Source organism: Mirounga leonina, unplaced genomic scaffold, assembly GCF_011800145.1.
Source record: "Mirounga leonina isolate KUSES-001 unplaced genomic scaffold, KU_Mleo_1.0 Mir_418, whole genome shotgun sequence".
NCBI lineage: Eukaryota > Metazoa > Chordata > Mammalia > Carnivora > Phocidae > Mirounga > Mirounga leonina.
Genome location: NW_023270739.1, coordinates 16,822,779 through 16,838,397, shown reverse-complemented (window position 1 = coordinate 16,838,397; position 15,619 = coordinate 16,822,779). Strand labels below are relative to the sequence as shown.

General features: G+C 39.1%; 1 protein-coding gene across 3 annotated transcripts in view; it reads left to right on the top strand.

The window, feature by feature from the left end:
• Positions 1–15,619, top strand: part of UTP20 (UTP20 small subunit processome component) — a 103,150-nt gene that overhangs the window by 70,584 nt on the left and 16,947 nt on the right. For all 3 annotated transcript variants that reach the window (XM_034987743.1, XM_034987744.1, XM_034987745.1), the window contains 6 exons: positions 654–793; positions 1,022–1,178; positions 11,080–11,178; positions 12,043–12,210; positions 14,561–14,727; positions 15,405–15,546. In XM_034987743.1, coding sequence (XP_034843634.1) covers positions 654–793; positions 1,022–1,178; positions 11,080–11,178; positions 12,043–12,210; positions 14,561–14,727; positions 15,405–15,546 — 873 coding nt within the window. The remainder of the gene's footprint in view (positions 1–653; positions 794–1,021; positions 1,179–11,079; positions 11,179–12,042; positions 12,211–14,560; positions 14,728–15,404; positions 15,547–15,619) is intronic.

Here is a 15,619-nt window from a genome sequence, read left to right as displayed (position 1 = left end):
CATGAAGTCAGAGCCTTTCCTTCTCAGTGTAAAACATTGATTGGCAAACTGTGGTCCATGGGCGGGGTCTAGCCTGCAGCCTGTTGTTGTAAATGAAGTTTTATTGGAACACAGTCACACTCATTGTTTTACATACTGTCTAATTCAGCTTTTATGTTACCACAGCAGAGTTGAGTAGCTTCAAGAGAGATCATAAAGCCAAAAACACTTACTATCTGACCCTCTACAGAAGTTTGCCAGCCCCTGGTGTAAAATATTACTTGATCATTTGGTATATTTGTAAATATAACTTCTTATTTGAGGCACTCTATTTCTTATATACCAACAGTGTCACTCAAAGTCTTGAAAATCCCAATTGATAGAGATTTCTTACGATTTTTATATATTTCACAGCAGTCTTAATCTACATCAGTGAAAATTTGGCTTTATTTTTTTCTGGTTTCTCCTTTGGAAAAAACCTTATTCCTACTAGTTTTATGATTTTTAGAAGATTATTCTCAAATTGCATAATTATTTTCATTTTAAGACAGTAAATTTGGAAATGGTCATAAGATGTATCAAAAGAGCTTACCTTTCAAATGCAAGGTTGCAATGTTTGTAGGTCCCTGATCCATTTATTTTTGTTTTAATTTAACCTAAATTTTTCTTAACAGACTAAAAGGGAAGAAGAACACAAGCTCATAAAATCCAAGGTTGTGAATGATGAGGAAGTAGTTCGAGTTCCTTTAGCTTTTGCCATGGTTAAACTAATGCAGTCCCTTCCACAAGAAGTTATGGAAGCTAATCTGCCAAGGTATATTGTGTAACAAATTAGAAAAGTTCAGTGAAACTCAAAAATCAGTTCTTTCTTCCTGACTCTTGAATCTCTTTTGTGAGGAAGAGAAGTACTGTCACAATATGCTGTGATTTCGAATCTTAACTGGGAAATTTGGGTTACTGGATAATTAACAGACAAAAGGATGTTTGTATTTTTATTTGCTTCTGTATTTTGATTAGTCCTTTTCAACTTTTCATTTTCTAGTATTTTGTTGAAAGTGTGTGCCCTCCTCAAGAACAGAGCACAGGAAATCAGAGACATTGCACGCAGCACTCTAACAAAAATAATAGAAGATCTAGGTGTGCACTACCTACAGTATATTTTAAAAGAGTTACAGACTACCCTTGTCCGTGGATATCAGGTAAATTGCATTATGTGCCTTATATTCACGGAGGTCAGATTGAAATTCAAATATTTGCAATTTGAACTCTATAAGTGAAGATGCTGTGGGTTTGTCTACAGTAAAGTTGATCCACTGCAGTAGCAATCAAGAATATTCACAGGTCTCTAATCAACATTTTAAAAATCTACTTAAAAAAAAAACAAAAAAGCTCTTATATTTGATTTTTATAAAGTCACTTACAGGCCTGGGTTATATAACCTGTCTTTTTTTCCCAAATCATTTGATACCAAGTTTTGTATTTTCTGAGTTTTTAAAAATATTCTTGTTGAATGCATGTTGAATGTATTACCAGAAATGTGAATAATAAAGAACATACACATTTGTTTTAAGAGTTGAACCATATGATAGAAGCAATAAAATAGGAACCCCAGATGGATTACAAAGCTCTTTAAGTAGTGACATGACTGGCTAGCTCCTAACTACTCCACAAGTGTGGATCTTGGATAAGCACCATCAGCAATACTTGGGAGCTTGTTAGAAATGCACAATCAAGGAGGAAAAGATTGAGGAGGAGTAGGGGACCCTACTCCAACCAGTCCCCGGAATTGATCTTGGTATCTACCAGACCACTCTGAACATCCACGAAATCAGCCTGAGATGTAAGAAGATAGATCTGGAACTCTAAAAACAGAATATTGCAGGTGGTTGGTTTCGAGGTATGAAGCAGGGAGCCGTGATTCTGCGGGCAGATATTGGAAGATAAATGGAAGGGAGAGGGAGCTGCCATAAGCGCTGGCGCCAGGAAGGTGAAATAACAAAGGAGTGCAAAAGCCTCCGCACTGGGGACGGGGTACAGACTCACAGACTGGTAGCAATGGGGAAAGGACTTTAGGGCAGTCCCCCAGACAGAAACCCAGAGCGGCAGGGCTGCGCATGTGCAAACTGGTGGCAGCTGGTGGTTGTAGAAGCACAAAGGGCAGACATGGGTCCTGACCTAGAGGTGAGGACTAGGAGGCCTGCTGAAGGGCGCACAACCCAGGATGCTGCAGTTTATAGCAGCACAGACAGAAACGGAGCTAGTGTGGCCTGGAGAGCTCACTGATAAACAGACTGTGATCTCTCCACTCTGAGGCAGAGGGTTGGAAACGATCTCTTCTGCTCTGCCTCTTGGAAGAGATGCAGAAAACCGCCAGGGAAAGCCGTCAGAGAACAAAAGCCCCAAAAAAACGGTTTTCACTGAGCCCATCCCCTCCCCCCCAACAGCGGGCAGGGCAACTCTGCCCAAACAGTGCAGCAGGCCTCTCCCCCAGAAGACAGGCTGGGAGAACAAGAGGCTTGCAACCCTAAGGTCCCTATAAAACAGGTGCATCTTGCTTGGGTTGTGGTCAATAATTTGGACTCTGTACATTCCCTCAACCACCCCTCAACAAAATGACTAGGAGGAGGAACCCCCAAAATAGGAAAGACTCAGAGACTGTGACTTCTGTCACAGATTTACAAATGGATACAGATATAACCAAGGTGTCAGAAATGGAATTCAGGGTAGCATTTGTGAAGACAATAGCTAGAATGGAGAAATTGATTAAAGGCAACAGAGTCTCTAAGGGCAGAAATGAAAGCTGAACTGGCAGAACTTAAAAATGCTATCAATGAGATCCAATCTAATCTAGATGATGTAACAGCTAGGGTACGCGAGGCAGAAGAACGAATTAGTGATCTAGAAGACCAGTTGATAGAAAAGAAGGATAAAGAGGAGGTAAGGGAAAAACAACTCAAAATCCATGAAAAAAGGATCAGAAATAAGTGACACCATGAAACGTTCCAATGTCAGAATTATTGGGATCCCTGAGGGGGTGGAGAGAGAGAGAGGACTAGAAGATATATCTGAGCAAATTGTAGCTGAGAACTTCCCTAATCTGGGGAATGAAACAAACATTTGTGTCCTAGAGGCAGAGAGGACCACTCCTAAGATCAAGGAAAATAGGCCAACGCCCCGGCATGTAATAGTAAAACTCACAAATCTTAGAACCAAGGAAACACATCTTAAGGGCAGTTAAGGGGAAGAGATTCCTTACATACAGAGGGAGGAACATCAGAATAACATCAGACCTATCCACAGAGACCTGGCAAGCCAGAAAGGCCTGGGAAGACATATTCAGGATACTAAACGAGAACATGCAGCCAAGAATACATTATCCAGCAAGGCTGTCATTTAGAATGGATGGAGAGATGCAGAGCTTCCAAGAACAGCAGAAACTGAAAGAATATGAGACCACTAAGTCAGCCCTGCAAGAAATATTAAGGGGGGTTGTATAAAAGGAGAAAGACCCCAAGAGTAATATAGAACAGAAATTTAGAGACAGTCTATAGAAACAAGGACTTCACAGGCAACATGATGACAATAAATTCATATCTTTCAATAATCACGCTCAATGTGAACGACTTAAATGCTCCCATAAAACAGCAACCCATCCATATGCTGTCTACAAGAGACTCATTTTGAACCTAAAGATACATCCAGACTGAAAGTGAAGGGATAGAGATCCATCTTCCATGCCAACAGACCTCAAAAGAAAGCTGGGGTAGCAATTCTTATATCAGACAAATTAGATTTTAAGCTAAAGACTGTAGTTAGAGACACAGGACACTATAACATTCTTAAAGGGTCTATCCAACAAGATCTAACCATTGTAAATATCTATGCCCCCAACATGGGAGCAGCCATCTACATAAGCCAACTGTTAACCAAAATAAAGAGTCATATTGATAACAATATGTTAATTGTAGGAGACCTCAATACTCCACTCTCAGCAATGGACAGATCATCTAAGCAGAAAATCAACAAGGAAACAAGAGCATTGAATGATACATTGGACCAGGTGGACTTCATAGATAATACAGAACATTCCACCCTAAAACAACAGAATACTCATTCTTCTCGAGTGTGCATGGAACTTTCTCCAGAATAGACCACATACTGGGTCACAAATCAGGTCTCAACTGATACCAAAAGATTGAGATTATTCCCTGCATATTCTCAGACCACAATGCTTTAAAATTGGAACTCAATCACAAGAAAAAATTTGGCAGAAATTCAAACACTTGGAAGCTAAAGACCAGTCTGCTCAAGAATGTTTGGGTCAACCAGGAAATCAAAGAACTTAAACAATTCATGGAAACCAATGAGAACAAAAACACATCGGTCCAAAACCTATGGGATACTGCAAAGACGGTCCTAAGGGGGAAGTACATAGCCATCCAAGCCCCACTCAAAAAAATAGAAAAATCCCGAATTCACCAACTGACTTTACACCTTAAAGAACTAGAGAAAAAGCAACAAACAATGCCTAAGCCATGCATTAGAAGAGAAATAATTAAGGTTAGAGCAGAGATTAATGAATTACAAACCAGAAACACAGTAGATCAGATCAACGAGACCAGAAGCTGGTTCTTTGAAAGAACTAATAAGATCGATAAACCACTGGCCAGACTTATCCAAAAGAAAAGAGAAAGGACCCAAATTAATAAAATTATGCATGAAAGGGGAGAGATCATGACTAACACCAAGGAAATAGTTATTAGAAATTAGAAAAAAGTTATTAGAAATTATTATCAACAACTATATGCCAATAAATTGAGCAACCTGGAAGAAATGGATGTCTTCCTGGAAACCTATAAACTGCCAAGACTGAAACAGGAAGAAATTGACAACCTGAATAGGCCAATAACCAGTAATGAGATTGAAGCAGTGATCAAAAACCTCTCAAAAAACAAAAGAGTCCATGGCTGATGGATTCCCTGGGGAATTCTACCAAACATTCAAAGAAGAAATAATACCTATTCTCCTGAAGGTGTTTCAAAAAATAAAAACAGAAGGAAAGCTTCCAGACTCATTCTATGAAGCCAGCATTACCTTAATCCCCAAACCAGGCAAAGACCCCATCAAAAAGGAGAATTTCAGTGATATCCCTGATGGATATGGATTCCGAAATTCTCAACAAAATCCTAGCTAATAGGATCCAACAATACATTAAAAGGATCATCCACCACGACCAAGTGGGATTTGTCCCCGGGATGCAACATTTGCAAATCAATCAATGTGATAGAACACATTAATAAGAGGAGAGAGAAGAACCATATGGTCCTCTCCATTGATGCAGAAAAAGCATTTGACAAAATACAGCATCCTTTCCTGATTAAAACTCTTCAGAGTATAGGGATAGAGGGAACATTCCTCAAGTTCATAAAATCCATCTATGAAAAACCCACAGCGAATATCATCCTCAATGGGGAAAAGATGAGAGCCTTTCCCTTAAGATCAGGAACATGTCAAGGATGCCCACTCTCGCCACTATTGTTCAACATAGTACTAGAAGTCCTGGCAAGAGCAATCAGGCAACAAAAAGAAATAAAAGGTATTCAGATTGGCAAAGAAGAAGTCAAACTCTCTCTTTGCAGATGACATGATACTTTATGTGGAAAACCCAAAAGACTCCACCCCCAAATTACTAGAACTCATACAGCAATTTCAGTAATGTGGCAGGATACAAAATCAATGCACAGAAATCAGTTGCTTTCTTATACACTAAGAATGCAACTGTAGAAAGAGAAATTAGAGAAACGATTCCATTTATAATAGCACCAAAAACCGTAAGATACCTCGGAATAAACCTAACCAAAGAGGTAAAGGATCTATACTCTAGGAACTACAGAACACTCATGAAAGAAATTGAAGACACAAAAAGATGGAAATATATTCCATGCTCATGGATCAGAAGAATAAACATTGTTAAAATTTCCATGCTACCCAGAGCAATGTATACCTTCAACGCCATCCCGATCAAAGTTCCTATGACATTTTTCAAAGTACTGGAACAAACAATCCTAAAAATTTGTATGGAATCAGAAAAGACCCCAAATCACCAAGGAAATGTTAAAAAAGACAAAGCTGGGGGCATCACGTTGCCCGATTTCAAGCTATATTACAAAGCAGTGATCACCAAGACAGCATGGTATTGGCACAAAAACAGACATATAGACCAATGTCTATATTCTCTGTTAGAGAGAGCCCAGATATGGACCCTCAACTCTATGGTCAAATAATTTTTGACATAGCAGGAAAAAATAAGCAATGGAGTCTCTTCAATAAATGGTGCTGGGAAAATTAGACAGCTATATACAGAAGAATGAAACTCGACCATTCTCTAACACCATACACAAAGATAAACTCAAAATGGTTGAAAGACCTCAATGTGAGACAGGAATCCATCAAAATCCTAGAGAGGAACATAGCAGTAACTTCTTTGACATCGGCCACAGCAACTTCTTTCAAGATACATCTCCAAAGGCTAGTGAAACAAAAGCAAAAATGAACTTTTGGGACTTCATCAAGATAAAAAGCTTCTGCACAGCAAAGGAAACAGTTAACAAAACAAAGAGGCAACCCACAGAATGGGAGAAGATATTTGCAAATGACACTACAGACGAAGATCTATAAAGAACTTCTCAAACTCAACACCCAAAAAACAAATAATCAAGTCAAAAAATGAGCAGAAGATATAAAAAGACACTTCTCTGAAGAAGACATATAAATGGCTGACACATGAAAAAATGTTCATCATCATTAGCCCTCAGAGAAATTCAAAACCACATTTGAGATACCACCTTATATCAGTTAGAATGGCAAAAATTGACAAGGCAAGAAACAACAAATGTTGGAGAGGTTGTGGAGAAAGGGGAACCTTTTTATACTGTTGGTGGGAATGCAAGTTGGTACAGCCACTTTGGAAAACAGTGTGGAGGTTCCTCAAAAAATTAAAAATAGAGCTACCCTATTACCCAGCAATTGCACTATTGGGTATTTACCCCAAAGACACGGATGTAGTGAAAAGAAGGGCCATATGCACCCCAATGTTCATAGCACCAATGTCCACAATAGCCAAACTGTGGAAAGAGCCAAGATGCCCTTCAACGGATGAATGGATAAAGATGTGGTCCATATATACAATGGAATATTTACTCAGCCATCAGAAAGGATGAATACCCAAATTTTCACTTAGATTATGTCAAGTGAAATAAGTCAAGCAGAGAAAGTCAATTATCATATGGTTTCACTTATTTGTGGAACATAAGGAAGGACTAAATTAGGAGAAGGAAGGGAAAAATGAAGGGGGGGAATCGGAAGGGGAGACGTACCATGAGAGACTATGGACTCTGAGTAACAAACTGAGGGTTTTAGAGGGGAAGGGGGTGGGGGATGGGTTAGCCGGGTGATGGGTATTAAAGAGGGCATGTACTGCATGGAGCACTGGGTGTTATATGAAAACAATGAATTGTGGATCATTACATCAAGAACCAATGATGTAGGGCGCCTGGGTGGCTCAGTTGGTTGAACGACTGCCTTCGGCTCAGGTCATGATCCTGGAGTCCCGGGATCGAGTCCCACATCGGGCTCCCTGCTCGGCAGGAAGTCTGCTTCTCCCTCTGACCCTCTCCTCTCTCATGTGCTCTCTCTCTCTCTCTCACTCTCTCAAATAAATGAATAAATAAAATCTTAAAAAGAAAAAAACAAAAAGAACCAATGATGTATGGTGACTAACATAACATAATGAAATAAAATTAAATTAAAAAAGAAATGCCCAATTTAGGGCCCTACACCTAACCTATACTATCTGCATTTCAGTAAGATCCCTGAGTGATATCAAGTTTGAGAAAAACTGTAGCTTATTTTTTTCAAGTATCCAGTCAAGACTTCTGGTAGTTAGCTTTACTTTCTGTATCTGAATTTGCTCAAAGGTAAGCTTCCTATTCTATAGGTTATAAATCTAACATATTAAAATATCAGTATTCTGGGGCGCCTGGGTGGCTCAGTTGGTTAAACAACTGCCTTCGGCTCAGGTCATGATCCCGGAGTCCCAGGATTGAGTCCCGCATCAGGCTCCCTGCTCAGCAGGGAGTCTGCTTCTCCCTCTGACCCTCCTCCGTCTCATGCTCTCTGTCTCTCATTCTCTCTTTCGCAAATAAATAAAATCTTAAAAAAAAAAAAATTAAAATATCAGTATTCATTTTAACTGTCTCTCTTTGAATAGTTTTTTGATGGTTGCTCTAGAAATTACCATATACATACTTACTTTTAACATTCTACTTAGAATCAGTATTTTATGACTTCAAGTGGAATATAGAAACCTTACCCCCATATGGATCCCTTCATCCTTTATTTTATAGTTGTTTGTCTATCTCCATATATTGAAAACTTCATCAGGCAGTGGTACAGTTTTTGCTTGTAAATGTCAAACATATTTTAAAGAACTCAAGAAGAAAAAAATAGTCTGTTAGTTTGCCCAGATATTTATCATTTTTGCTGCCCTTCTTTAATTTCTGAATTTTCAAGTTTCTGGTAATTGTTTCCCTTCAGCCTAAGAACTTCTGTCAGCAATCTTGTAGGGCAAGTATGGTGGCAGCAAATGCTCTTAGTTTTCTGTTATCATTAATAGTACTTTTCTTTCAGCACTTTAAAAATGTTGAATCACTTCCTTCTGGCCTTTCTGATGAATAATCCAGTTATTCAAATCATTTTCCCCCTCTAAGTAATGCATCTTTTTCTCCTCTGGCTGCTTTAGACTTTTTCTTTGCTTTATTTTTCAGTAGTTTGATTATGATGTAATTGAGTTTGCTTTTTGTGGTTGGGGGGGGTTATGGGGGGGTAGCGTATTTGAGATTTGCTCCCCAAATTTGGGGAGTTTTGAGCCATTATTTCTCCAAATAATTTTTCTGCACTGTACTCTGTCCTCTCCTGGAACTCCAGTGAAATGAATATTAGACTTTCTGTTTTTGTCCCACTGGTTCCTGAGGCTCTCTTCATGTTTTTTATTTTTTCAGTTCTTCCTTTCTGTAGTTTGGATGTGAATAGTTTTTATTGATCTGTCTTCGAGTTCACTTACTCCTTCCTTTTTCATCTCCATCCTGCTGCTGGGCTCATCCAATGAATTTCTTACTTTGGTTGTTGGGTTTTTCAGTTCTAAAATTTCCATTTAATTCTTTGTATCTTCAGTTTCTTTGCCAGCACTGTAGTTTTCTGTTTGTTTCAGTCCTCCACGTAGAAAGCTGGGGCTTTATTGCTCCCATTTTGCTGTCACTTCCCACGGCTGTGCCCACAGGAGGGGCCTAGTGGTGGCGAAACAGAAAGAGAAGAGTAGCTAGCATTGGCCTACCCTCTCAGCATGCAGTTCCACTAAAGCAGAGGAAGGTCCCCTCCCACAGAGTTGTGGCTCCTGCCAATTCCCATTTCTAGGCCATTGCTACCACCATCACCGCAGGATTGTAGGGGGCTGGGGTGTGGGAGAACAGAAAATAGAAAGAAAGAAAACCAGGGATTTCCTCCTCACTTAGAGCATTATATGTTCCTGTTCCTACTAGGCAAGCCATGGGGCTTCTCCTAGAGTTCCCTTCGTCCTGGCATCCACTTGCATGTTAGCTGGGGGATACTGAACAGAAAACAGTGGTAAACTCCCTGGAAGTTTGGTGGTACTTGCATTCTGGTGTTCTTCCCCAGTAGCTGTTCCGTGCATCCTTTCCAGGTGTTAACAGCTGCTTTCAGTGGGAGAGACAGAGTAGAGTGTGCTTTCTTCATCTTACCTGGGATCAGAGCCCCTGTCAGTATTCATTTTTATTCTGTTCTTCCAACCAGCATTTATTCCATGGCTGCTTTATGTGACGTGCGGTGTTAGGCCTGGGCATAGAAGGATAAATACAGTATATCTCTGTCTTTTGGATTCATCTATATTTTAATGGAGCACCTGAGATACTTAAATGAGTAACCCTTTTTCCTTTAACCACCTGTTCTTTAAGTCCATTCCATGATTTGTTAAAATAATTAAAATAGGGATGAGAGAACAACTAGTTTGGCTTTTAGTGTTAACTGTATAGACACTATTCAAAATTGTACTCCTCAAATGTCATTCTTCATCCCCCCCCAAAAGGGCTTTTAAGTATAAAGCCCACAGCAAACATTTTAAGTATATAAAAGTACATAAAGATCTCCAGCAGATATATATGAAATTATGCCTTTAGAATCCATTCGAGGAGTGCCTGGCCATCTCAGTCAGTAGAGCATGCAACTCTTGATCTTGGGGTTGAGTTTGAGCCCCACACTGGGTGTAGAGATTACTTAAAAAATAAAATCCAATCTATATATTGATAACCAATTATGTTTCCTTAGCCTGTGATCATTATCTGATGTTCACTGTGATAATTTCATAGCATTAGAAGCAGCATAAAGAATGCAAAAAGCTTGAGAGGCAACACAGTATAGTGATACAGAGCAGGGGCTCTGGCACCGCTCCATATGGTTTCAAATCCTGACTCTACCACTGCTACCCATGCAAACTGTGGCAAGTTACTTGATCTCTTTGTGCCTCAGCCTCCTCATCCCTGAAAAGTGCTGATAATATAGCACCTACGCCATAGATACAGTGGGTGAGGATTAAATGATTTAATACATGTATGTGGTATTAATACTAATAGCCCATAGTAAGCTCTTAGGAATGTTAGCTATGGTTAATATTAAGGGCAAAAATTTGTCTGTTTCCTTCAGAACAGCTTTGATTGCACTCAACATTGGCAAGCCCCTTAATTCACAGGTTGGTTTTTAAAATTCAAGGCTCTTGTGCCTTTCTTTATAAATCTGGCCTGGTTTAGTCATAGTCAGTAATAGATCCCAAGCATGAAAATGTGTTTCTGAGCATCTTGCTCAAAATGATCATTTGGTTAGTCTTTTACACGGTGATATTTGTCAAAGCTTCTCCCTATAGTAATGCCAGATACTACTTTTGAGTGCTCTCTGCAGTACTTCCTAGATCTTATTTTTTTCCTAATGTGGTATTCTTCACCATTCATATTCTTACTGTGCATTTCATTTTAGGTCCATGTGCTGACTTTCACTGTTTACATGTTGCTGCAAGGCCTCACGAACAAGCTACAAGTTGGGGATTTGGACTCTTGTTTAGATATAATGATGGAGGTAAGATTTAGAAAAAGGAAGTTTCACTGTTTTTTTTTAACTGGGCAAAGGACACAGGAAATCAATTCACAAATTAAGGAATAATTATAGCCTATAGAAATGAAAATAATGTACTGTCTTATCTCTTAGATTAGCAGAGGTTTAAAAAGCTGATCAAATGACGTGAGATGGGCACCTGCCACTGCCAGTAGGTCGTGAGTTTTGGTGTAACCTTTCTGGAAAGAAAGCTGATGTTGTGTATCAAGAACTTTAAAATAAGCAAAAATTTCAACTACTTCCAAGAATCTGTTTTAAAGGAATAATCAGAGATACATTTAGTCTGCGGTTTATATAAAAGTTATAAAGTGTTACCTAGAACAATGAAAAGTAGAATAATGAAAAATTAATAATCAGTTTTTAAAATTGGATAATGTGATAACTTGGGGGGTGGGATTAAGTGCTACACAGTCCTTGTTTATAAAAAAATGTAGACACTTAAACATTTTGAATTAAACACATCAGTTTTGGTAATTAAGTTGCAAATATCATATCATATGAGTTTTTTAAAGAGAAATTAAGCTGCTCTTTGGTAATATCAAAGAAGTAGTACCTGTCTGTATATTCCGTAATTATATATGTAAATCTATATAGTATTCTTCTTCTGTTTCCCCTTAGAAAAAACCTTTAGGTGTTTCTGTATTTGCTTGTCTTTCAGTAATTGGTCCCTGAACTACCTTGAAAAAGTGAAATCTAATAGGAATTCTTACCATCTAATTTCAGTCCTATCTGACTTGCTTTCCCCTGATCTGGATGTATCAGAGACTACTTACGTTGACGTATCTTGCTGATTGCATATAATTGCCATTTGGCTTTTTTCTCTCAAAGATTTTTAACCATGAGTTGTTTGGTGCCATTGCTGAAGAGAAGGAAGTGAAGCAGATCCTCTCCAAAGTCATGGAGGCACGAAGAAGCAAAAGTTACGATTCTTATGAAATCCTGGGCAAGTTTGTAGGAAAAGATCAGGTTACAAAACTTATCCTTCCATTAAAAGAGGTAAGGACTTGAGTGCAATACAGGAGATCCCCATGTTACGGTATCATGAGTTCTTGAGAGCCATGCGGGATAAGCCTTAATGCTGCACCTGACCACCAGGATTTCCTTTGGAGCTAAGGGCACTGTACTATGTAGCCACCAGCTGGCAGCCCTAGTTGGGCATTCTAAAGCAAGAACCAGTCCTGGATGTAAACCATGTGCTGCAGAAGCAAAAAATTTGAAATGCAGGTGAATTTTATAGCTGGGTCAAGTGAGCAGCTAAGAACGTAGCTTTTGTGGAGTCAGATTGCTACTCCCAGATTGCCAAGCGGGAGAAAAGTGGCATTTATTGAACATGTATTATGTTCTAAGCATTGTGTTTCATTATCACTTCTAATCCGCACAGCCACTCTGAGATCAATGGTACTTCCATCTAACAGATAAGAAAATGCAGGTTCAGAAAAGTCATGGTTAAAGAGGAAAGTAAGGATTTAGCTGTAGATCTTTCTGTTCCAAAGCTCACATTCTCTGCACTGTTTTCACCTTTCTTTTCTTTTTTTTTTATTTTTATGTTATGTTAATCACCATACATTACATCATTAGTTTTTGATGTAGTGTTCCATGATTCATTGTTTGTGTATAACACCCAGTGCTCCATGCAGAACGTGCCCTCCTCAATACCCATCACCAGGCTAACCCATCCTCCCACCCCTCTCTCGTCTAGAACCCTCAGTTTGTTTCTCAGAGTCCATAGCCTCTCATAGTTCATCTCCCCCTCTGATTTCCCCCCTTCATTCTTCCCCTCCTGCTATCTTCTTCTTCTTCTTCTTCTTTTTAATATATAATGTATTATTTGTTTCAGAGGTACAGGTCTGTGATTCAACAGTCTTACACAATTCACAGTGCTCACCATAGCATATACCCTCCCCAATGTCTATCACCCAGCCACCCCATCCCTCCCACCCCCCACCACTCCAGCAACCCTCAGTTTGTTTCCTGAGATTAAGAATTCCTCATATCAGTGAGATCATATGATACATGTCTTTCTCTGATTGACTTATTTTGCTCACCATAACACCCCCCAGCTCCATCCACGTCGTTGCAAGATTTCATTCCTTTTGATGGCTGCATAATACTCCATTGTATATATATACCGCATCTTCTTTATCCATTCATCTGTCAGTGGACATCTTGGCTCTTTCCACAGTTTGGCTCTTGTGGACATTGCTGCTATAAACATCAGGGTGCATGTACCCCTTCAGATCCCTACATTTGTATCTTTGGGGTTCTGCACTGTTTTCTTTTTTTCTTTTTTTTTTTTTTTAAAGATTTTATTTATTTATTTGAGACAGAGAGAATGAAAGAGAGAGAGCACATGAGAGGGGGGAGGGGTCAGAGGGAGAAGCAGGCTCCCTGCCGAGCAGGGAGCCCGATGCGGGACTCGATCCAGGGACTCCAGGATCATGACCTGAGCCGAAAGCAGTCACTTAACCAACTAAGCCACCCAGGCGCCCCTCTGCACTGTTTTCATTCTGCCTCCTATTGGGTAGGGACTGTAGTTTACTTACCCTTATAATGTTCTCTGTGCCTACTGCAGGAGTGAACATTCAATAAATGTTAATAATTCCTTTTATTACAATTTTATGTACTAAAACCAGCACTATTTAATGACATGAATTAACCATAATTCCAAATGTTTTGGTGTTAGATTAACTCTGTAATTGTTCCTACCATGCATTAATCTTATCTAAGAATGTTAAGTATGTTTTGATGATGAAAAAAAGTCAACAGAGCATGTGAATTTTCCATGTATATTATCAAGTTCCTCCAAGGTAATGAAAGTTATTAATACCATGTCCTATGCAAGGGAAGGGAATAACTTTATAGTGCTGAGGTTTGTGTTGGGGTTGGTGGTCTTGGATTCCCATTAAGTTCCTCTGATTTGGCCCAATGACTAATATCAAACCCTGAGGCTTGGCCATCACAGCACTTTATTAGCATGGCTTCAGATGAGTAGTGACTGCATTTTGTTGATGTCTGTGTGTGTGCTTTCCTCTAATGCGCTTAGAGGGTTGACATCTTCCAAGTGTCACCAACAGAGTGAATTCTCACCAACAGAGAGCACAAGAGGGAGTACAAGATATCCAGAGGTGCACTTCCTGCTGATAGTGGTTGTCTCTGGAATTGAGGTTATGTGTAGATAATACTTCATATGTTCTGTTTGAAATTTTATTAAGAATGTTTCTTTTTTAATTAGAAAACAAAACCAAACATATATTAAAAAGCAAATATATATTTTAAAAACTACCATTACAACAAATGAAAATGCAGTTCTGTGTTACCTCAGCATGATATTTATGTTTGCCTTTAGATCTTACAAAATACCACAAGTTTAAAACTGGCCCGGAAAGTTCATGAAACCTTGCGCCGAATCATAGCAGGATTAATTGTAAATCAGGAAATGACTGCAGAATCCATTCTATTGCTCAGTTATGGTTTGGTCAGTGAAAATCTCCCCCTGTTAACAGAAAAAGAAAAGTAAGTTTGAAAGAAAAAAAAAAAAAACAAAAAACCTATCCTTAGGTGCTTGCTTCTGATAAGCCATTCAGTTCTTACTCATAAGTGGATTAATTGAATAATTTACCTTAGTAGTGTGTATATATATGTATATGTATTTGCCTGAGTTATAAGATGGTACTACTTAGTGGTGTTTGAGCTAACGTCCTTCCAAGTGATAAATTTCACCTTGAGATTATTTTTCCAATAAATGCATGAGTTAGCAGCCAGGTATTTTGGCATTTCTCTGAGACCATTTTTGTTTTATTTATTGAATCAAAGTTAGGGTAGATTTTAAATATATACTGATTAAACAGATATTTAGACCTTAAAAGGTTTTAAAATACCTTCCTTTGGGATTTTGCTTCTGGGTTCTAAAAGAAACTCCTTGGCATATGTTTTCAAAATTCAGATGGAGTGTCTCCTTACTATTCATCTTAACTGTGTGTTCATCAATCTCATATCTCTTTCTGGGGTTGTGTACAACCTTGATGAACAACCTAAGAATCTCTTGTTTCTCACGGTTAAAGGAGAGAAAATGCCCACAGTGAGCAGTACATTACTTAGCGCTGGGCTCCAGTCACCAGGCAGGGCCACAATAACTGCTTGGAATGCAGCGTACAGTGTTCTTCTCCCTGTTTCTCCTTCGTGATTGACAGAAATCCAGGAGCCCCTGCACTAGATCCACGTCTCCCACCCGAGAGCTGTCTTCTGCTCCCCCCAACTCCAGTTCGAGGTGGGCAGAAAGCTGTTGTGAGCAGGAAAACCAACATGCACATATTTATTGAGTCCGGGCTTCGGGTAAGAATTAACCTTAAAATGCAATTTGCTACCCACAGTGAGTGTGCCTATTTTAATCCTCTGCTAGATTTCC